This window comes from Sinocyclocheilus rhinocerous, unplaced genomic scaffold (genome assembly GCF_001515625.1).
Source record: "Sinocyclocheilus rhinocerous isolate Xijiao unplaced genomic scaffold, SAMN03320098_v1.1 scaffold1065, whole genome shotgun sequence".
Lineage (NCBI taxonomy): Eukaryota > Metazoa > Chordata > Actinopteri > Cypriniformes > Cyprinidae > Sinocyclocheilus > Sinocyclocheilus rhinocerous.
The window spans coordinates 1,115,348-1,140,497 of record NW_015628720.1 but is presented as its reverse complement, the minus strand read 5'-3'; the positions used below and the strand labels follow the sequence as shown (position 1 = coordinate 1,140,497).

At 37.8% G+C, this 25,150-nt stretch overlaps 1 protein-coding gene across 1 annotated transcript in view; it reads right to left on the bottom strand.

Annotated features, from left to right (window-relative positions):
• The window catches only part of LOC107738359 (polyamine-modulated factor 1-binding protein 1-like), a 93,656-nt gene that overhangs the window by 31,655 nt on the left and 36,851 nt on the right, over nucleotides 1–25,150 (bottom strand). The window contains exons 6-13 of the mRNA XM_016550107.1: nucleotides 21,289–21,345; nucleotides 17,854–18,078; nucleotides 12,619–12,765; nucleotides 12,455–12,538; nucleotides 8,092–8,259; nucleotides 2,762–2,839; nucleotides 2,455–2,685; nucleotides 1,062–1,292 (exon numbers count right to left, since the gene is read on the bottom strand). Of these exons, the coding sequence (XP_016405593.1) occupies nucleotides 1,062–1,292; nucleotides 2,455–2,685; nucleotides 2,762–2,839; nucleotides 8,092–8,259; nucleotides 12,455–12,538; nucleotides 12,619–12,765; nucleotides 17,854–18,078; nucleotides 21,289–21,345 (1,221 nt within the window). The remainder of the gene's footprint in view (nucleotides 1–1,061; nucleotides 1,293–2,454; nucleotides 2,686–2,761; nucleotides 2,840–8,091; nucleotides 8,260–12,454; nucleotides 12,539–12,618; nucleotides 12,766–17,853; nucleotides 18,079–21,288; nucleotides 21,346–25,150) is intronic.

Genomic DNA, 25,150 nt, shown 5'->3' with positions numbered 1-25,150 from the left:
ATTCAACTCTAGGGAAAAGATGAGCATGTTAAGTCTGTTGCATTATGGGGTGTTCATAGTTCAGATCTGCAGCCTTTCTCATACTCAATTTAATAGTTCACAGGTGTGAATATACAGTGGTTTCTCAGAAGCAAGACAACTTTTCTGAATCAATATCTCTGGAGTAATATTCCTGGGTCAGTGGCATGATGCTCATTGTTTTGATGGATCTAATAACTTTTTTATTTTATTTCAAAGACACATTAAAAATGCAATTCATACATGCAATGAATAGTATATACCTCTTCTATGAGGAGCATGGAGACATAAAGCAAAACGTCAGGGTGATACAACTCTCCTGATATCATAATAAAAAATTAAAAATAAAATAAAGAAATTATTAGTATGAAACTATGAAGAAATACATTTGAACAAAAATTGTGTTACAGCTTTTTAATATTTGAAAAAAAACTTGTCTTAATTAAAGTCATGTGATGAAATCTTTTTTATGACAAGACAAGAATGAATATTTATGAAATAAAATCAAATAAATGCTATTGTGTGATAAAAATACCTTTTAACTTTCATTTTTTCTTTAAAAATAAACAAATAAATAAATATGAAAACATCCCCATTACTAATATCAATATTGTTCAAAGCTTAAAAAATTAAGTACATAGTAAAGTCAGGGTAATAATATCATATTTGTAAATACCTTTTCTCTTTTTTTATTAAAGATTAAAAAAGGTAACATTCAATATTACAACATATACAACACATAATATATACACTTAATATCACTATTTATTTATTTATTTGTTTGTTTGTTTGTTTATTTAAATATTGATGATGATGTTGATCTAGTTTGAGCATATCGATAATAAAAATGTTTTCATTGAAGATATTGTTCATCATTGACCAATCAACCAATCAGATTCCCTTAATTCCCTTTGAGTTTAGTGATTCTGAATGGTTAACGTAATTTGTTTGACATGAATGACCAAGATGTGTGATCCTACTTGGGTCACCATGAAGGAACACATGCAGCTAATCAAGCTATGGGTTAGTTAGTGTCAGGTTACCTGTCGGTGAAGGGTAGCAGCGGTGTCTCTGAGAGTGCTGATGAGCAGCTCACACTCCTGGCTGTGTTTACGGCTGTGCTCCAGCTCTCCCAGCGTGTCTCGGAGCTGCTGGCTCAGAGCGGCGAAGGCATCGTCTCCACTCTCCAGCTGGGCGCAGTGTACCTGCAGATCCCCCTGCAGAGCTACAACCTGAGCCCTCAGACGGAGGACCTGCTCTTCCCTCTGTGCCACCTGACGAGACACAAACAACATCAGCCAAAAACATATCAGGACCACCACTGATGTCTGCTCTCAGTAATTTAATACACAACTTTATAGTTTCAGTTTAGCTAAAAAAAATAGGTTCATTAATGATCTGTTTTTATAAACCAAGTCTATTTGGTATTTGCTGCACTGTAAAAAAAAAAAAAAAAAAAAGTTTAACTTTCAAAAATTGTATATTTAACATTATTTTACTGTAAAAATACATTAAATGTATGGTTAGATCTATTACAGTTATTCACTGTATTTACAGTAGTAAGGAAACTTACTGTTAACCAATGAACAGGTTTTTACCGTAGCGTTTTTACTGTTAAAATCATAATTTTTTACAATGTGACACTGATACAATACCTGTATTTATAGTAATGCTGTTATTTTCGAGTACAGTACAGTAAAACTGATGCTTTGATGATTTTCTTCATTTGGTTCATTGTATGCACACTACCAAAAAAGTCTGGGTTCGGTACGATATTTTTAACATTAAAGAAGACTCTTATGCTCACCAAAGTTGCATTTCTTTCATACAGTAAAAAACTATTTAAAGTAATTGTTTTGTATTTGAATACATTTTTAAATGTACTTTATTCCTGTGGTGAAAAGCTGAAATTTCAGCATCATTACTCCAGTCTTCAGCGCTGATGATGATTTGATGCTCAAAAATATTTTGTAATATCATAAATGGTGAAAACAGTTGTGCTGCTTAATATTTTTGTGGAAACGGATACATTTTTTCTGGATTCGTTGATGAACTGAAAGTTCATAAGTACAGCATTTATTTGAAGCCTTCTTTAACCATATAAATGTCTCTAATGTCACTTTTGATCAATTTATTGCTGAATGAAAATATGAATTTCTGAAGAAAAATGCATTTCTAATTTCTGGTACACTGGAAGGTATTGGTTTAGAGGAGAAGTACAACTACATAGCACTTTGTTGTGATACCTTTTCAAAATAATTATCATGTTATGGCCGATTATTAAAAACATGGTGAATATTTTATTACACAATACAAAAGAAACGGATATTCTGTTGGAAAGTGGAAAGAATAAGGATTAATATTATAAGAAATACAGTAAAAAATCAGTATACTCTGCGCCCCTACAGCTGCAAAGCAGGTTTAATTTTTACCAACCTGACTGTGGGCCTCTTTCAGGTCCTCCTCGCGGCCATGCAGTGTGTTCTCTAGTTGTGCGATCTTGCTGAGGCAGGCCTGGTACTTGTGTTTGCAGAGCTCGAGGGATTCTCTAAGAGGTTGCAGTCGGGCCTCTGCGTCTGTGGCCAGTTTCTCAGCCTCCAGTAGACCTGCCTTCAGCTCAATCAACTCTGCATGCTGACTGCGGAGAGCTGCCGCCCTGCAGGAGGCCTGGCACACACAAACACTTATATATAGAAGCAGAAGTTGTGATATAGTGAAAGTGAAGTCTGCTGAGCTGTCTCACCTCGTCCTCCGTGTCTCTCTGCTGTCTGTGGGCCGTCTCCAGCTCTCGGCACAGACTCTCCAGGTTATCTATGTGCTGCTGCAGATGACTTTGACATGTTCATCTGTCCTGGCACAGTGAATTCCATTGTAAAGCACTGGGACTTCAACACCACCAGGTTCATATTCAAGTGTTTTATAAGGACAGAAAAGCATGAGGCAAGCCTATTTGAATGAAGGAGAGGGTAATATTTAATTTTTGTAAATTATTAATTCACAAACTACACTAGTCTATTTTCTTGTTTGCTTCCAAACTGTGTAATAGAAATGCTGTTTTCATTTCCATGTTACATGAGTGGAATGCAATGCATGTTTCTAAAGCTTTAATGACACTATTAAATAACTATATATAATGCAGAATATAATGTATATTAGGGCAAATATTTACTGATTACATACTGTACTGATTCAGTGATAGTGTGATAACTACTGTGTCTAACACAATTCTGTATTTTTAGCAAAGCAGAATTATGAGTAATTTCTATGGAAGTTTAGTAATTTGAGGCCACAAATAAGTTCTGTGAAATCCTGGGACAGGGTGACAGGTGACATGCAAAGCTTGATGCTTTGGCTTCTTTTGGGACTATTTTTATTAGCAAAAAATAAATATACAAACCTGCCAAATATTGTTGGTAAGTTACTTCTAATTTCTAGTTCACAGCACACTTACAATTAACTACCCGTGTGCTCGTATCATAGCCATGCTGATATTCAGTACAACGGCACTCTTAATTAGTACACTTCAAATACAGCTCATTTAGTTCGAATTTAGAGTCACAAGCATCCTATTATTACTCTATATTTACAGACTCACATCTGCAGTAACAGCGAAGCCTGTTTGCTCCCTGAAGCATGTCTGTGGTGCCTCACTGATAGCAGCTCTACATTAGATTATTAGACTCCAGAGAGAGACGATCCCAGATTGGATAATATTATTTTTTCCCCTGGCTGATGATGCATTACAAAAATAAGGAGCACTGTAACAGATGTCTTGCAGGGTGAAAATAATAAATCACACAGACTACTGCGCGCGCACACATGCGGTATATTAGTTCTGTGAGTTAACTTGCGTGATTTATTGGGCTTGGTGAAGGCCCTGGATGGAGTCTCCTCGGTGCACCTAACTTCCCTTGCAAGCATCATTAAGACTACACCGCTAATTGTGTTGTTTTAAAAGAGTGGAAGCTGATAATGACTCTATTAGTGATTCACCTACGCTTCTGTTTTCTCGGAATCGAGCCGGGAGGAGCAACATGGACATGCACATGGGAAAACCGCTGACAGATGAATGGGATAAATGAAGCAAGCAAGCAGAGAGAAGGAGAGAATATAAAAGTTCCTTAAGTTGATGTAAACTAGTAAAAGGTGATAAAGGCAAGGCGAGGCTTGACAACCACAAGAAAAATGTGGACATTTGAGACTTTTTGAGGCTGTCTGATTGGTCAACTAAATTGATTTACACTGCAGTTGTGGCACAAAAAAAGCGCATTGATGCAGACTTTATAAATGAGTCAAAGTTATGGCATATAGATGCAAAAACAGGAATCAAAATCGTAGAAAACTGTACAGTTAAAAGGTGGTTCTTATTTATTATTATTATTATTATTATTATTATTTGCTAGCTAATAAAACATTTTGGGATCAGTTTGAACATAATTCCAAATATAAAGTTAATCATGAGACAATGGAACTTCTATAAGGTTTTCATTTAGTCAGCCTGGCAATGCATTCTAAATAAATAAATAATGTATAATACTATTCTTCTTATTGCTCTTCTTATATATTAAGAGTCTACTTTACATTATTATTATTATTATTATTTATTAATTCAAGCAACATTAACAACAACAACAATAATAATAATGTATTATATTATTACTATTATTATATCAATACTCTACTTTTCATGAATAATTATTATATTATATTATTAATGCAATGTAGACTCTTTATGCTTGATTACAGATTTCTGTATCACTGTATAGTTGATGATAATGATGATAATGACGATGATGATAATTGTTATTTATAATATTAATAATGTTTTACTATTGTCGTTCTATAAAGAAAAATTATTTTCATGAATAATAATAACAATAATCAGTAATACTTATATATATATATATAATAGTTGACTTTCTATCCCATTATTCCAACAATAATAATAATAATAATAATGCATTATTATTATCATTCTATAAAGAGTCTACTTTTTGTGAATATTAATAATATTAATAATAATAACAATCAGTAATAATTATTATATTATATAATAATATATTATATTATACTATAAAATGTAGTCTTTATGCTTGACTATACATTTCTGTATTACTGTATAGTTGACTTCATATTCCCTATCCATTATTCCTATATTGTTGCAATTTTTGAGACAGATGAATGAAGCTTTTAGAAAAGCTGGCAAATATAGAAATTAATAGGAGTTTTGAAAAATGAGATGAAGACTCCATTTGTATCAGTAGCCTAAAATATGTTTTATTCTACGTGGAGTCGGTTGCCTAATCTGGGCAGACATGTTCACATTACCAGCTATCTACCACCAATTCTACTGGCTTTATCTCTGTACTTCCTCGTTTGGACACTTTCTCATACAGAATAAATCAACAATGGCTGACTGTGAATATTGCATGTCTACATCAATGGCATCAGCAACTGAAAACTTTCACATGATATTGCATTCACACCTCTAGGTGTCAGTATACGTCCAAGATGACATATGGGCCAAACCAACATAAACAAAAAATTACTCCGGCGCACCTTGATGAGTCCTTGGAAGGAGTTGACAGCAGTGTGTCGCGTGGCGGCGTTACAGCATGAATCAGTGCTAAGCTCAGTCTAATTTTCTAAGTCCCTATTTCAGTCACAAACTCATCACACAGACAACAGCCTGTGGCTATTTCAGATGAGACTCAGACAGACAGAGAGAGAGGAGGGTAGACACACTTTTTATGGAGCTCACTCGCTCTTTTCCACCACTGATTAATTTCATATTAGATCGGTTGGCCAGCAGTGTTATTAGCATACAATTTCCATGGATCAGGCCCTGCAATAAAACCCTGTCATCAAGTCACTTGTCAAACACACAATTTCAAATCTCATTTAGTTTCTAATATCATTTTCATACCAGGCGGAGGGGTGCAGAGAGAGGTGGAGGGCTAGAACAGAGACAGGAATGTGTTATGTAAAGGATAAACGGAGTCATCGATCAAAATTAAAAAAGCTGAGATGAGCTTCATGATTAGAAATTCTACGGATCAGCATCAAGTGTTTATCAGGTAAAGCAGACAGCAGGAGGTTGAGAAGCACTGGATCTTCTAGAGGGCTTCAAGTGTTATACAAGCAGTCAGCGTTTGCTATAACAATCATCTACTACAATAATCTAATGCCACCGTGAAAGAAAATCATTTTTCAAATTTTGTACATAAAATCAGTGTTGCCTGATGTGCAAAACTAGCCAACATAACACTAAAGGCCTGTTCACACCAAAGACAATAACTATGACTATAACATTTGTTCTAACGATCATTGTAATTCTATGAGAACAGAGATACAGAGAAATCAGAAATATTCTTTTTCCAGCTAATGGATGATAAAAAAACATTAACAGCCAATCAGAATCCACCTGACTTTAAAAACCTTGAGCATTTAAAGCAATAGACGACATAAATTCAGTGTGCACAATGTTACTGTACATTGGCGTGGATGCTAATATAGTTATTGGTTATATTTAGAGTTTTTGTTCTTGGTGTGAATGGGACTTAAGCTTTTGTTGGTGGTTGATGTGTATTTGCTGAGGTGTTTCTGAGCACATGCTAGGTGTTTTCTGGGTGTTGTCTAGGGGGCCGTTTGCACGAAAACGTTTTCAGCCAAAAACGGGAAACTTTTTATTCGTTTTGCCTGTTCGTTTACACGACAACGGCGTTTTGGGGACTGAAAACGCATGTTTTTTAAAACGGGTTTCAAAGTGCAAGTTTTTGAAAACGGCACTGTTAGGCCTGGCATACGTAATACAGCGTTTTTGGCCGTTTTCGTGGATATCTGTAAACGCAAATTGTTTTGAAAACGTTGTCGTGTACACGTGAAAATTTTTTAAAACGCAAGGGAAAAACTTTTCCGTTTTTGACTACATCGTTGTCGTGTAAACGTAGCCTAGGTCAGATTTTGTTGATGAAAAGTTAATAATTAACTATACTGAATGTAAAATTTTAATAAATGAATGTGGCTGCATGAAACAATCAGTCTCAGAGAAGCTCGGTTTGCAGTAAACACTTGTGCTTGAGTTTAACATGCATTTTTGAATGCAACACGCGTTAAGTTTACTTTATTTACATATTTGCATAATATCCAACATTTTTGTGGACAGAAAATTACAGCATTTTAGCAATATTTCGCCAAAATAAAAGCACAAGGATTTGAAATGTTTGAAGCTCAAGGGTTTGGACATGAAGGACTTTAAGTGTAAATAAGATTATTTTTGTAATTATCATTAAATATTATTTTTTTTATTTTACAGTACAATTATAATTTACAATAGTAATATATTTCTGTTCATTTTTATAATTTGAGTTAATATATGAATATAAACACAAAACAAAACAAAACAAAACACACAAAAACATTTATTGTATTGCTTTGTTTAATGTATTTAGGGCATATTCTGTTGGAAAATGCAACTAATAAATAGTACACAACCATTTAATGAAACTTCCACTAAATCATAAAGTGTCTGCCACTACAACAGTCTTTCAGATGCTGTAATAAAGTATGATAAATATTATTTTCATAACACACACACACACACACACCTAAAGCCAAGCTGAAGGCACAGGCACTAATTATGAAAAATAACACTGGTTTGGAGAGAGTAGAGTGGGGGGGTGGCTGTTTCATTTTAATAAGGACAGAGAATCAATGCAATTTAATCAATCTTCCCTAATTAAAAAAAAATCTATATTGTGAAACAATCAAGGTGCATAAACAAGATTAAAATAAATGAAGGAACTGTGCCATGAGCAAGGGAGGGCCTAATTAAAGGGAGTTAATTGGAATTCCATGCCTATGTGTGGACTGACGATGCAGCAGACAGGAAATATTACACGTGAGTGCGCTCACCGGAGACCTCACAAACACCCTTCAGCTAAACACACACACAAGCACTTCACAACAACACCACCAAACTCATGCTTATGCCGGATCTTTCTCAGGTCTCAATACCCAGACTGGCCAATTTGTGATTTTTAGTGTGTTTGTACTTTGTGTGTGTATGTTTACCTGTCTGTAAAGGAAGTCTGTCTCTCGCTGGAGCAGTGTTGTGTTGTGTTTGTTCTTCTCCATCATTTCTTCTCTCTGTTTCAGGATCTCCTGAAGTCTGCTCACCTCCTTCTGCAGGGCCACAACCTCCTCTTCCCTAGACATGACCTGCTGCATCTGCTCTGCCAGCTAAACACGCCACAGTCAAACAAATGACAATATTAACTGTAAGTTTATGGTAAAGCAAGATGGCTATTTTGATCATATTTTATCTTGTGTGTGGGGAATAATTAAGATTCTTAAATGCTTTTGAAAGAAGTCTCTTATGCTCCCCAAGGCTGCATTTATTTGATAAAAAAATAAAGTAAAAAAAGTAATATTGTGAAATAACATTACAATTAAAAACAACTTTTCTAATACATTTTAAAATGTTGTTTATTCTTGTGATGGTAAAGCTGAATTTTCAGCAGCTCTTACTCCAGTCATCATCATCACATGATTCTTCAGAAATCATTCTTATTGTCAAAGTTGAAAACCTTTTTTAAGCTGCTAATTATTTTTGTAGAAACCATGAACATATTTTAGGATTCTTTGATGAGTAGAAAGTTCATTTGAGATAGATATCATTTGTAACAATATAAATGTTTTACTGTCACTTTTGATAAATTTCATGTGTCCTTGTTGAATAAAAGTACTATTAATTTAATTTAATTTCTAGGAAAATATTAAACAGAACATATTAAATATTAAACTGCTTTCAACCTTGATAATAATGAAAATTCATCTTTGCCATCATAGGAATACATCACATTTTAAAATATATTAAAATAGGAGCTCAGTGGAAACTGTTACTCCACAGAACAGGTTTCCACTGCTCCAGAGTCCAGTGGCGGCATGCTTTACACCACTCCATCTGATGCTTTGCATTGTATTTGTTGATGTGAGGCTTGCATGCAGCTGTTTGGCCATGGAAACCCATTCCATGAAGCTCCCGCTGCACAGTTTTGTTTTGTTTTTTTGCTGATATTAAGGTCAGTGGAAGTTTGGAAATCTTCAACTACTGAAATCAGCAGAGCGTTGGCGACTTTTACGCACCATGTGCCTCAGCACTAAGCGACACCGCTCTGTGTTTCACAAACTGACTAACTGCAATGGTGGCATCCCATTTTGCAAATGCAGACTGCATGCTTAGATCAGGGGTTTTTAACCTGTGGGGTTGCTTGGGCTACTTTAACACTTGCCGCGTTTTGTAGTTTTGGGCTAGTTTTGAGTAGCAATTAGGCGGGTTTTCTTGTGAAAACCTGGCAACCCTGGTCACGCTTATTGACAGTAAGATGATTTACGATTAGCCGTGTCAGAAATCCAACCACGGATTGGCATGTTGTTATCTCAGAAACGGGCTCAGCCATCACTCTGAATCAGGTAAACTGGTTATATATTTATGTTTCAGTATAATTACGCACGCTATACCAGGGGCGGTTCTAAACCCTTTTTAGGTGGGTTTCAGCCCCCCTATCTGTCACCTTAGCCCCCCAAAACTATCTTAACGATCAGGCCAGTGCTGCTTCCTCGAGAACGTTTTTCATTCTCACGTGTTTTAAGTCATTCAGAGACGTTCTCTTGAGAATTTATGAATATGAGTTAACAAATCTTTAGCCATCCACTAGGGGGCAATCTGACTCCCACTGCTAGTCGACAGTTAGAGCAGAGTTGGCTCGAGTATCAGTCACGCTCAGTGTTGCCAAGTCCGCGGTTTTCACGCGGAATTGGGCTACTTTAACACTTGCCCCGTTTTGTAGTTTTGGGCTAGTTTTGAGTAGCAATTAGGCGGGTTTTCTTGTGAAAACCTGGCAACCCTGGTCACGCTTATTGACAGTAAGATGATTTACGATTAGCCGTGTCAGAAATCCAACCACGGATTGGCATGTTGTTATCTCAGAAACGGGCTCAGCCATCACATTGAATCAGGTAAACTGGTTATATATTTATGTTTCAGTATAATTACGCACGCTATACCAGGGGCGGTTCTAAACCCTTTTTAGGTGGGTTTCAGCCCCCTATCTGTCACCTTAGCCCCCCAAAACTATCGGGGGTTGAAAACCCCTGGCTTATCTTATACACCAATGGCAGTGGATCTAACTGAAACACCTGAATTCAATAATTAAGAGGTGTGTTCCAATACGTTTGTCCATATAGTGTGCATATGCAGGCAAAAGAGCAGGAAAGGAATGGGCAGAAAAAGCAGGAAAGCACAGAGGCCTGAGGGAATTCAGCATGAAACACGGCTGTGGCACAGAGGCGTGATATATAAGGTCTATCAAACTTCATTAAATGTCTCGCTATAATCCTGCACCCATCACCCTTATAGTGCAAAGTTTTTTCAGATGGAGTACTCTCTTTCTTTTTCTCTCTGTGTCTGTCTCTCCCGTCTATTCAGCCATCTGCTCGGATTAAAATGACATCTCCCCTTGAGTATTAGGAAATGCCACATGAAGCAGTTCCAAACAAACCTGATGTGCAGGATGGAGGGAGAGCAGACTGAGGTGTGGTGGTGGTGGTGGGGGGAGGGATGGATGTGCCCTTCAGCAAAAATGAATTTTCCAATTGCAGTTAGTTCTGCCATGAATAAATAAACAAATGAATAATTGAGAGGGCAACATAAATAAATAACATCACAAACATTTCACAGGCACTCATAAGTTCGGAAGATAACTTGGGCTGAATGCTAATGACAAAAACAGTACATGGAGCAGAATCCAATGCATTATTCACCGCTCGCTCACTCGGAAAAAAGTCAAAATAAATTAATAAATATGAAAAAGAAAATCTCTCAAAGAACTCAAAACACCCAGTCAGCACTGAAGTGACAGGTTTGTCCCATTTATAACATACAAGGACACTCTGCCAAACAAATAACTGACCAGTCAGAGATGTATAAATAAACCAGAACAGCTTCTAGTTCAATTGACAGGTTATGCAAAAGTTTGGCTGCGAGCAGGAGACGGGCCGGGCGTCAGCTCCATCTTTATTCTTCTGAGTGTGTGAGTGAGAGCGGATGGACAGGACGGCTCGCGTCCTTGATCCTGCCCGCATTCGGCCCACGGAGACCTTTAGATGAAATCTTCTAGAGTTATATATGTACCTGAGTTAAACAAGTAAATGTTGATATGATCAAGGTGAAATGAAACAATGTTTACAAGCTCGGCTACTGTTTCTACCACAGATACTTAATGGAGGCTAAGCTGCAAAACCCTTGGCTTACAGCATGACTGACCAAGTTTACTCAATGTAAAAAAAGTATTTTTCAATGTGTCAAAATTCAAAGATTATTTGAATTTGATCAATTTATCAGTTAATGAATTTTTTTGTTTTTTACTGTGAATTTAAGTTAAGTCTGTAAAACCTAAAATGGCGCTACCATATTTTTTTATGGTAAAGTTCTGGCAACCACAGCTGCTGGTATTGTACTGTAAATGTCACAGATCTTTTTTTCTTTTACAGTGTTGCAAAATATTTTTATTTCAAATAAATGCTTTTGAATTTCCTATTTAAAAAATCTGTATATCCTAATCTAAAAATAACACTTTCCAAACATTTTAAGCACTGTTTTCAACACTGTTAATAATAAGAAATGTTTCTTGAGCAGCAAATCAAAATATTAGAATGATTTCTAAAGGATCATGTTACACTGAAGACTGGAGTAATGATGCAGGAAATTCAGCTTTGCATCACAGGAATAAATTACATTTTAAATACAGAGTTCTGGCATGAAACTCTAGATGGCGCAGTCCGATAGGTCTAACTCAGTCTGACTTAATGACATCATTATCACATGGCACAGCTTATTGGTTCTCTCCTGTATTGGTAGCCAATGAGCTCGCTGCTCAACATTCAAATATATGACTAGTGCTTGCTATAGCAGTTGCAGCTTGCTTCCCAAACCCTCCACCTTCCCCAGCTCCACCTGTATAGATCTGCTACGAGGTGATTCATGTATGCTATATGGGGGTTATTTCATGTATGTTATATTTGCAGCAGCAATATTTCTTACATGCTCACAGCAGCATGTTGTGGATGTATTGGCAGTAGCAAGTCTCGGTACTTGCTCTGCCGCAGCAGCAGCGTAGCAGATCTATTCTGCCAAGACCAAATACATTAACATTGTCATGTACATTACCATGCCAATCCCTCTGAGAGTTGTCATGACAAAAATTATATTCAAATAGAAAACAGTTATTTTTAACTGAAATACAGTTGCATAAAAGCATCTTTGGTGAGCATTACAGACTTGACGCTAAAAAATCTGACCCCAAGCTTTTTAATAATGATGTTTAGACAGATACCTGTCAAAAGGTGAGCAAAATGATTGACAGGTGATCCTCACCTCCTCTTGTGCAGCGGTCCGATTCACCTGAGCGGCCCGCAGGTCTGCCGTCAGTCTCAGAACTGTCTCATCTCTACTGGACATCTGCCACACACACAGCTTTTACTCTACATGATCCCTTACCAGACACTATCAAAGATACCAAAGTATGTGGTGTGGTGTACCTCGTCCTGCTCTGCGAGCCGCCTGCAGTCTTTCTGCTGGATGTCACAGTTCAGCTCAGCTACTCTGGAGCCCAGGAGATCCCTCTGATGTTCTGCTTCCTGTAGCTCACGGTGTAGCCTGGAGACTGTGGACTGTTCTTCCACCAGCTGTCCAAACACATACACAGAAACAGAGATGCAAAGTTTCTTAATATAGGTTAAGTTGCATCATGCAGGTCAGTGGATGTGTTTATAGATGTGCAGATCATGGGAGGCTGGAGAGGGTGTAGCAGGTGGTGTATTGATGCGGATCAGTCTTAAACTCAGTCCGTCTCTGATCTAGACCTGCTTGCTGCTTGTATATTCCAATTGAGCAGCAGACTACTGGATAAACAATCAATAAAGCTGGAGCAAAACTGATAAAAGCAAAACACGAAAAGGCACGGTGGTGAAAACAATTACATTTTAGAAACTGCAAAGTACTTTCTCGCATTGAAAATGGCCTAAACTTCTTGTTTCAACATAAGAAAGAAAACACTTGTCAAGCTGATCATGGGGTTATTAACACCGGTTAGCTGCTGTCAAACCTTAGCAATGGCAAAGTGGTAAACAGCTATGGTTAACATCTAATAACCAATGTCTGCCTTACAGAAAATCACGGACTGGATGACTGTTGTGCATTTGATATTCATGAGCCAAGATGATTAGTTGCCCCTCCACAATTTTCAGATTCCTACACCCTTGTGAAAAGGTATAAACTCTGCATCAAAACCTAGGGCGATGCCTATAATATCGATTTGAAATATTGATTACAAATATAAATAATTCATTTAACGCTGAACATGCATGAAAAGGATAAATACATTCAATTTCGCCTAAAATATTTATATATACTGTATGCATATACACACGCATTCTTTATTAAAAATTTTATTCAGCCAGGATGCACTGAATTGACAAAAAGTGACAGTACAGGCACTGTTGCAAAAGACCTTTTGACCTTTCTATTCATCAAATAATGGTGAAAAATGAAAGTAAATCATAGTTTCTGGAAAAATAAGCAGAAAAAAAACTATTTTCAAAATGGATAATAATCAGAAATGTTTCTTGATTAGCAAATCAGCACATTAGAATGATTTCTGAAGGATCATGTGAAACTGAAGACTGGAGTAATGATGCTGATAATTTAGCTTTGGGTAACACTTTATTTTAAAGTGTCCTTATTATATGTTACATGTACGTACTATAATAATAACAACAATAAATTATGCATAATTACATGGAAGTAAACCCTAACTCCAAAACCTAACCATATAGAAAGTATGTGTAGTTAATTAATATTACTCAGTACTTAAATGTATAATTACACTGTAACAAGGACACCTTAAAATAAAGTGTAACCCAGCTTTGCATCACAGGAATAAATTACATTTTGCAATACATTCAAACAGAAAATAGTTATCTGAAATGATAATAATATTTATGTCAACTATATAATTACAACAATATTACTGTGTAATAATGTGTGTGTGAAGAACTGTAGTTTGCTGCTCATGTCCTTGCGGTCCAGTTTCCTGGCTCAAATCTTGCAGTTTGTCCTCACATTGACCCATCTGACAGACCCTGAGCAGGCGTCAGTTAAAAACAGCAGGGTTCAATCCAATCAAAACAAAGAAAGGAAAACAAACAAAAATCATCTTCTGTTTCTATATAAAGACAGTACTGGAATATGAAGTTCCATCATTTCTGTGCTCTATGCATCCTGGAAGCAGGGCAAATTGCCGATTTAAGGAAATGGTTCAATTTTTAGGTAGCGAGCAGCAGCCTATCTCACATTAAATGGCAAATTGGATAACGTGGGCTCAAACCACTTCGTCTGTTATTATTGGAAATGCTAAAGTACCATTCCCCCCTTTATTCCAAACACAATGATCCAACTTCAAATAAAACATGATTCTAGCATCTTTCTGTAAGTGGATGTAGGATATAAAGCAGTCTAATCAAATTACCTACAGTAATCATAAAGGAAGACACAACACAACACAAATTGGAGTAGCAGGGGTCCTTGAAATATTTTGTAAGAATTTGGACTGGTTTCCATTGAGAAGTTTTTCCACAGTTAGCTCTTTACTGTCGAGCCCCAGATAAAAAAGTAAGCTATTGTAAGGATAAGAATAATCTTAAGGATGTGGTGATTGTAAGGGGCATTGGCAAAGGTTGTTTGAAAATATTCTTTAGATTTGTAATTCCGCTAGTAGTGCAGAAACTGCATATTGCACTTTTAAATATTACTCAGTAAAATTATGGACAGAATTATTTGACAGTATAACATTTAAATCATCATGTAATGGAAGAAGAAACAAATCTTTTCCATATTGTGACAAACATCTGAGTGAAATGGATTATGCAGGGTGGGGACTTGGTTCTCTCCACTGGCTGTTGATTGGATGGAAGCAGATCTGAATGCAAGCTTGCAGTCAATTAGAAGAAAGGGGCATGGTTTAAGTGTATGAAATGATTGAAGAAGTCTGGCATACGTCATAAGAGACAAGTCTGTCGTTTCACTGGACAATCAAGTTATGACATTTTAATTATAATGATGATATAAAAAAACATTAATATTAACATGCAAACTAAACAAATTAAATGGAGTATCAGGCTTAGTATAAGCCTGTAATTGTTAGCAAATTGAATGAAATCTCTTACTTACTGGCAATCAAAAATTTACTGTTTTTCTTCCGTTTCTTTCCTCTATTAAAGTGCAAAGATATTTTGTGTAGGTGCAAACTGATGATTAAAAACCCTGTGCTTATATACACTAAATGTATTATTGTGAGTAAAAGTGTGTGTGGAGGGAAGGGGCGGCGCTCAAAAAGCTCATTTCCTGTACTGGTCTCATCTCCTATACTGTTGATTGCACACTAGTGTGGAGCTCAGCTTAATTGGCCCCCAGTGTGCTGATGTGTGAATGAGGAGAGGTCACGGGGTCAAAGTCAGGAGACCTATTGACCTCTAGCCATCCACACGCACCCTGTTCTTCCTCATTTATCTCCTTCCAGTTTTTCCACCAGTACCTATCTTCTAACAGCTCTTCACTTCCCCCCATTCTTTATGTCTTTATATCTATAACCTCCCTGTCTCATTTTCCTTCTTACATTTTTCCTAGTATTTTAACAGGTAAAGCATGCAGTTAAATAAATATGTTGCAAACTGTCACGGACCGTGTGGAGAGATGAGGCGAGGACTCAAATGCAGGAAGATAAAGGCATTTATTAATAGTAAAAAAATAACCAAAACTACAACAAATACTACCCCGAGGGGGAAGAACAGGCAGGCAGGCCAAGACAGGGCAAGGCAAGAGAAACATACACACATCTGACAATATTCTGAGACATAACATTAAACAACGAACCAGCACAGGACTGCAGACACAAGGAGAATAAATAGGGAGACAAACGAGGAGGGTAACGAGGGAGACACAGGTGGAGTAACTAAAACACTAATGAGATAACAAGATGGGCGAGGTCAGACAAAAGACAGGAGAACACATGGCACCAACAACAAACAACAAGCCATGTGCTCAAAACACACAGTGACATCTGGTGGCCAACCAGGGCACACCAGCAGAACCGTGACAGAACCCCCCCTTTAAGGAGTGGATTCCAGATCAGGCTCTGGAGTGGGCTCTGAAGGCTCCTGGACTGTAGCAGGTTCTTGAGCGGATTCTGAGAGCTCCTGGGCTGGAGCAGGCTCTGGAGTGGGCTCTGAAGGCTCCTGGACTGTAGCAGGTTCTTGAGCGAATTCTGAGAGCTCCTGGGCTGGAGCAGGCTCCAGAGCGGATTCTGAAGGTTCCTGGACTGGAGTGGGCTCTGGGGGATCCTGGACTGGACTCTAAGGGGTCCTGGACTGGAGCGGGCTCTGGAGCGGACTTTGAGGGCTCCTGGACTGGAGCAGACTCTGGCAGGGCAAGGAACTTGGGTGGCACCGGCAGGGCAAGGAGCTTGGGAGGCGCCGGCAGGGCAAGGAGTCTGGGCGGCGCCAGCAGGGCAAGACACATGGGGGGAGCCGGTATCAAGGGTAGAGCTGGCAGGGCAAGAAGCTTGGGCGGCTCTGGGATGGCCTTGAAGGACAGAAGAAGTCTTCTTCCTCCTCCGTTTCTGAGAGTGTGGCACTGCAGCTTCATCGGCTGCCTCTGGGGGCACGCTACAGCTTCGTCAGCCGCCACTGCAGGCGCTGCAGTCTCATCAGGCACCGCTGGGAGCGTTGCAGCCTCATCAGCCGCCACTGGGGTAGCTGCAGCCTCCTCGGCCGCCATTGGGGGGCGCTGCAGCCTCCTTGGCTGGAGGGTTCCCCTGACGAGCTAGGTAGTTTACGAACCCCACAAACATCAGGTGATCCAGCCCTTTCATCCTCCACCAATTGAGGGGCTTATCAAGGGCATAATTCAGAAGGTCCTTGAGAGCCGCCTCATTGTAGTGCAGCCCCTCCACAGCACACTCTTGAACTCCATCGCGAATTCCCTCATGTCAGTCCCCCGTTGACGGAGGGAACTCAATGCTGCTACCTTAAGCATGCGTTGGTAGAGGGGGCTGCAGATAGTGGAGGCTGGTAGATGGAGTGAGCCCATCTTCCGCTGAGTCCTCAGTTGGCAGGTTCATTCTGTCACGGACCATGTGGACAGATGAGGCGAGGACTCAAATGCAGGAAGATAAGGGCATTTATTAATAGTAAAAAATAAACAAAACTACAACAAAAACTACCCCGAGGAAGAAGAACGGGCAGGCAGGCCAAGATAGGGCAAGGCAAGAGGAACATACACACATCCGACAATATTCTGAGACATAACATTAAACAACGAACCAGCACAGGACTGCAGACACAAGGAGAATAAATAGGGAGACAAATGAGGAGGGTATGAGGGAGACACAGGTGGAGTAACTAAAACACTAATGAGATAACAAAAGGGATAGTCAGACAATAGACAGGAGAGCACATGGCACCAACAACAAACAACAAGCCATGTGCTCAAAACACACAGTGACATCTGGTGGCCAACTAGGGCACACCAGCAGAACCGTGACAAACACCATTCTATTTATATATATTTAATATAAAATGATAACTGCTTAGACTACTGTTTAGACTAATCACACATGCATATTAACAGAGCTTCTGTTAAATATGTGAATCGATTGACTCTAATTTTGACCTTTGACCTTTATCCTTTAATTCTAATGTTTTGTCATCTGTCCTCACCGCAGTACGAAGTTTATCCACATCATCCTGCAGGCTGTGGTTCTTCTCCTGCTGTATTTCCAGGCTGTCCTGGGCCTGCTGGAGCTGTGTGTGTGCGTGCCGGAGGCTCTCTGAGACGGAGTACCAGCACTCTTTCCATTCCTTAAGCTCTTTCTCCTTCTGGTCAAATCCAGCCTTTCCCAGCTCTTTCTGCAGCTCTGTGATCAGCTCTTCTTGATGCCTGACCTACGCACACATGTAAAGGAAGCTTCATACATGCATGTACAGTGGCCACAAAACATATTTGGAAAATTTAGCCAAATGCATAAATGTTATTGGATTAGATATGAAAATATCAAACCAAGTGCCATTAATTTTAACCCTATTAAGGATACTGTATCATATTTGAAATGCAAATTTCTAAGGCCTACAAATTATTAACATGATCAAAATACTCCACCTCCAGGTTGTGGTACACTTGTTTTTTTGTTTGTTTTTTGCTGTGAAATGTTTTGAAATGTAATTTTTATGAAGTAAACATAAGAATAACTTTTTATTGTTAGTAATATTTCAAGATAAACACTTGACTGAAGTAGTAACTTAGGTTTACTTGATTATCCATACATTATTATTATTATTTATATCGTGTTAAAATATGAGTATCAAACATGAGACATCAGGCTTTTGATGAACAATGAACGTTTATTTGTACATCTGTCAGTCATTACTGTATGGCATTGCATTATATGTTTGAAACTACAGAGTTTTGATCATAAAACTAAGCATTTAAATATCATTTGACTAAGACAGTTTTGGAAGATATCGAGTGACAACTTATATTTATATGAATTTGATATCAGAATTTCATCTTTCTTTGGCCATATGTAAATATCGGCTCCTGCACTAAAATGTATATTTTTGCTGTTTTTTTTTTTTTACACTGTAGACTGACTTGCTGTCTCCAGTTTAGAAACATATCTACTCTGTTTGAGCTTTGGTCCAGTTACGTGTGCTGAGACATTGAGCCATGGTGCTCAAGTGAGAAACTCAAGTTTGAATTCTCTCACTGTACACACACATAAAAGTAGCAAGAAAGCCAATAAACTGAGCTGAAGATATATCAAAACCATATACAGCATGACCATCACAGCTTTAGTCACAAATATATATGCAGAAGCCTTAGCCAGAATCCTCAGTAAGACATTCTATATTTACATACATCTTTTAATGAATGTTGCATCACATGAGGATGCCCATACACATACACAGAAGTTAGTTTAGAAGTGACCTTGTCCATCAACTCTTAAACATACCATCTAGAATCTTTAAATGAGTTTTCCCAGACATCGTCTCAAAGAGCTGTGCTTTATTTATGAACCGATGGACTCCTGTGGTGAAAGGTTCAGCTCATAAAAGTCCATGCGAATGAAATGAGCGTAAGTAAGTGTGAACATATACTGTGGCGGGCACCTCGGTGGACCCCTTTATTAATCAAGCTTTCTGCACTCTGTTTGGAAAGTAATCTTGTCCGAGGAGCAGAGGAAAACGCAGTGGTAAATGGCGGTTGGTTGCACTTTGAAGCAGCTGCTTTACGGAGGTCTCAAAGCTCATGGAGGCCACACTGTAAAAACAAGAGCATCTGAGCGCTCGCCCTCAGGTTACCCTCACCCAAACACGGGTCCAGCCTACCTAAAGTATGCTTCTCTTGTCCACATTTTCTCCAACTCCACTGTCTGTGACATTCACAGTCTGTCCGGCTTGTGTGTGGACAGCAACACAAGTGATTTGAGTGATTAAAAAGAAAGCTCCACTAGATGGGCCAAATGTATCCATTTGAACATTTGAATGTATCCGTAGAACGTTGAAAATAAAACATAGTTCATACAAAAATGAAAATTCGGTCATAAATTACTCACCCTCATGTCGTTCTAAACCCGTACGACCTCTGTTCATCTTCGGAACACAAATTAAGATATTTTTGATGCATTCTGAGAGCTCTCTGACCCTCCCATAGACAGCAATGTAATTACCACGATCAAGGTCCAGAAAGTAGCAAGGAGATCGGTAAAATAATCAATGTGACATCAGGGGTTCAACTGTAATTTTAAAAAGTTACAAGAATACTTTTTGTACGCACAGAAAAAAAACATAACAACTTTATTTAACAATTCGTCTCCGCATCACCCTAGCGTCATTTTGGAGAGTATCCGCTGAACGTAAACAGCGTATGCTGTTCTGTGTCAGCTGCGCCTTATGTTTTCTACGTCATTTATGCTTTGATCTGAACGAAAACAACATATCCGCGTGACGCAGCTGACACAGAACAGTATACGCTGTTTACATTCAGTGGATACTCTCCAAAATGGCACCAGGGTGACGTGGAGGAGACGAAATGTTGAATAAAGTCGTCATTTTAGTTTTCTTTGCATACAAAAAGTATTCTCGTAGCTTTGTAAAATTACGGTTGGACCCCTGATGTCACATGGATTATTTTACCGATCTCCTTGCTACGTTTCTGGACCTTGATCGTGGTAATTACATTGCTGTCTATGAGAGGGTCAGAGAGCTCTCAAGATTCATCAAAAAATATCTTAATTTGTGTTCCGAAGATGAATGGAGGGCGTATGGGTTTAAAACGACATGAGGGTGAGTAATTAATGACAGAAATGTCATTTTTGGGTGAACTATCCCTTACACCTAAAGTCTGCTTCACGCTTCAGCGTCAGAATGGTCAATTAGTGAGGTTAGTTAACTATGTAAACTGTAATAAACTATTTAATATTATTATATATAATACTATATTATTATTTTTATTTAGTCAATTTTCTTATTTATATATTTTATTAGTATTGTTACTACCAAAAAGCCACAAAATGTTGTTGGGGAAAAACTGTGAAAAATAAAATAAAATAAAAAAAGAAATACAATATTTTATAATATAATAAATATAATATAATATAATATAATATTTATTTTAAATAGTAGGTACAAATTATTCTATCTAAAGATATCATATATTTTATTCTATTTACACACACACACATATATTAGTATAGATATTTATATTTATATTTACAGTATAAATAAACATATATAGTTGCCTTTATATTTTAGGAAGAGAGACCTTCTTGACTAGTTGTTTTAGAAAATATGTCGTTTTGCAGCTTTTCAATAGTGGCCTGTTGAGTGGTGACTGGCGTCAGCTGTAACTCCTGATGCTGAGATCAGGCCCCTGCAGCACATTAACATTAGATTTTATTTTAGGGCCAGTCATAATATTAGATGTTGTTTTGATCACTGGTGATTGTGTAGGCGTGCGCGTGGGGTCTTGGTGTTAAGTGTCTAACACGTGCGGCTGCAGCTCTAATTCAAACTATGGCAAGGTTATGACTGGCACTTAACTGCGGTGAGGAAAGCATTGCTTAGAAGCTAATAAGCAGTGGATTGTTGAGAGACCTTGTCCTTGAGTTGCTCTTCTCTCAGTCGCTCCAGCTCCTCGGCCTTTACACAATCCTGCAGCAAAAGAGAGGGAGATATGAAGAGAACAGAGAGGTGCTGAGGGATGAATGTGTAAGAACAACAGGAAAATAAAATAAAGGAAATGCACAGTCCTTCAGAGTGTCCTAGAGAAGATGCTCTACCTGATCATTCCTCCAGAGGTAAACTACAGGAGAATACAACAATGGATTCTTGTTATATTGTGTGCATTGACTGATATCCTCTATTTTTCTTATTCTTTTGTAGTGGAAAACAAAAGCAAGGTCTCATGCAAGGTGTGAGCGTTAATCACAAGCATTGAAACACACTGCACTTTATTTTCTGGGCATGTTTTATAAAACATGCTGTGATGATTGGTTTAGCAGATAACCAAAAATATAAACCCAAAACTAAGATACACAATGAAGCAATGAAACATGACAAAACAGAAGGCTGTCTTTATCTAGGCTACATAGCAAACTGGAACTATAACAAAACACAACATAATAGAAAGATACCATAAACAGTGTTCTTATAGGTTTGTGCCGTTGATTGTAGCAGACAGTGTACGATACTGACAAGATATCATACATTTGGAATGTTTTTACATTGTCCAGTGCTGCATTGTAACTAGAGTGTACGTACATATACAAAACAACACAAAACACATACATACAAACAAACAAATAAAAAAGCTCGAAATATCAATACTTAATTGTATCAATCAAACAAAATAATTTTAAAATGTAATAAAAAATGAATGAAATTAAATCACGATCAAACCATGATCAGATTAAACGATGCCTTATATAACTGAGCAAAGTTTCATAATCAAATTAAATATTTACATCTCTGTACTAAATTTTCTCCTTTCTTTTCTCCTCCCTTTTCTCCTTTCGAAATAATTTGACTATGACAGAAATTCAAAACCGAGATATAGCCTTGATTGGATTCAAGACATTACGGGAAGCAAACAGAGAATGAAAGCTTTTCAACAGGTGCTTGTAATGACGCTGCGTTCCTGCTCTCAGAATACTGAAACCATTAAAACTCAATCTACACTCTCAGGAAAAAAAAAAAGGATCACAGCTTTCAAGACTTTAGGTACTAATTAGTGCTGTCAAATGATTAATTGCATCCAAAATAAAAGTTGTTGTTTATATAATATATGTGTGTTTGCTGTGTAAATTTATTATGTATATATAAATACACACACATGCATGTATACATTTCTAAAAAATATGTTATGTTTACATATTAAATAGATTTATATATAATATAAATTATATTAATATAAATATATACATGCAAATGCATGTAAAAATTTTCAAAATATATACTCTATGTGTGTGAATTTATATATATATATATGAGGTAAAGAAGAACCCAAAGATCACTGTGGCTGAGCTCCAGAGATGCAGTCGGGAGATGGGAGAAAGTTGTAGAAAGTCAACCATCACTGCAGCCCTCCACCAGTCGGGGCTTTATGGCAGAGTGGCCCGACGGAAGCCTCTCCTCAGTGCAAGACACATGAAAGCCCGCATGGAGTTTGCTAAAAAAACACCTGAAGGACTCCAAGATGGTGAGAAATAAGATTCTCTGGTCTGATGAGACCAAGATAGAACTTTTTGGCCTTAATTCTAAGCGGTATGTGTGGAGAAAACCAGGCACCTGTCCAATACAGTCCCAACAGTGAAGCATGGTGGTGGCAGCATCATGCTGTGGGGGTGTTTTTCAGCTGCAGGGACAGGACGACTGGTTGCAATCGAGGGAAAGATGAATGCGGCCAAGTACAGGGATATCCTGGATGAAAACCTTCTCCAGAGTGCTCAGGACTTCAGACTGGGCCGAAGGTTTACCTTCCAATAAGACAATGACCCTAAGCACACAGCTAAAATAACGAAGGAGTGGCTTCACAACAACTCTGTGACTGTTCTTGAATGGCCCAGCCAGAGCCCTGACTTAAACTCAATTGAGCATCTCTGGAGAGACCTAAAAATGGCTGTCCACCAACGTTTACCATCCAACCTGACAGAACTGGAGAGGATCTGCAAGGAGGAATGGCGGAGGATCCCCAAATCCAGGTGTGAATAACTTGTTGCATCTTTCCCAAAAAGACTCATGGCTGTATTGGATCAAAAGGGTGCTTCTACTAAATACTGAGGAAAGGGTCTGAATACTTAGGACCATTTGATATTTCAGTTTTTCTTTTTTAATTAATCTGCAAAAATGTCAACAATTCTGTGTTTTTCTGTCAATATGGGGTGCTGTGTGTACATTAATGAGGAAAAAAAATTAACTTAAATGATTTTAGCAAATGGCTGCAATATAACAAAGAGTGAAAAATTTAAGGGAGTCTGAATACTTTCCGTACCCACTGTATATATATAATAAATATACACAGCACACACACATATATTATGTAAACAAAAACTTTTAATTTGGATGTGATTAATCGCGATTAATCGTTTGACAGCACTAGTACTAATATGTACTTTTAAAAGTACTAATACCTACCTTTAGGGTACTACTATGCAGTGCTGGGTAGTAACTGATTACATGTAATCTGGATTACGTAATCAGATTCTAAAAATTAAGTACTTGTAATTAGATGATATTACTTCTTATATATATGCTCATAATTAGATTACAGTTACTTTTTATAGATTACATGATTACATATTATTCACACAACGGCAGTAACTTATTCATAATTTGATTTCTGACATGACAACTCTCGGAGGGATTGGCATGGTAATGTACATGACAATGTTAATGTATTTGGTCTTGGCAGAATAGATCTGCTACGCTGCTGCTGCTACTGTGGCAGAGCAAGTATCGAGACTTGCTACTGCCAATACATCCACAACATGCTGCTGTGAGCATGTAAGAAATAGGTAATGTACCTCTGAGCGACACACAATGGTGCGGATGAGAGTGTCTTCGTCAGTTCCGGCACCTTTCATAGCGGCATTCAGCCTCCGGGCAAAGTATAGCTGAGGGTTCTTAGCACACCTCACTATGGGTTAGATGGGAAGTGTTAACCAGTGAGCATCGTAGCATTACTATACAAATAATCAAAACCGGGACCTCTAGTATTAGACACTCCAAGGCATTTTGGCTTTGTTCACAATGCACCCAATCTGTGTTTGTATACAGTAATGACTTGAAGGAATAGTTCACCCAAAAATGAAAATATGCTGAAAAATCGGCCCATTCAAGACGTAGATGAGTTTGACTCTTCATCAACAGATTAAAGGAATTTAGCATTGCATCACTTGCTCACCAATGGATCCTGTGCAGTGAATGGGTGCCGTCAGAATGAGACTCTAATAAGACAAAAGTAACCCGCACAACTTCAATCCATCAATTAATATCTAGTGAAGTGAAAAGCTGTGTGTTTATAACAAACAAATCCATCAAGATGCTTTTCTGGCTAAAATATGAGTCTATCCATAATATTACTTTCTCCAGTGAAAAAGTTATCTTGTCTGAATCAGGAAGAAAATACAGTACACACACTGTTTACGAGCGAAAACCGTCCAAAACATTTCTAAACAAATATGTTGTTGGATGGACTATTTCACTGTAGGAAGCATTGATATGGATGATGGACTGGTATTTTTTACCTGAAGCGACGGTTTTAAGTTAAAATGCTTTAATGATGTATTTGTTTCTTACAAACATGCAGCTTTTCACTGGAATGGAGTGGTGTGGATTACTTGTGGGTTATTGTGATGTTTTTATCAGCTGTTTGGACTCGCATTCTGACGGCACCCATTCACTGCAGAGGATTCATTGGTGAACAAATCTGTACTAATGAAAAACAAAATTCATCTAC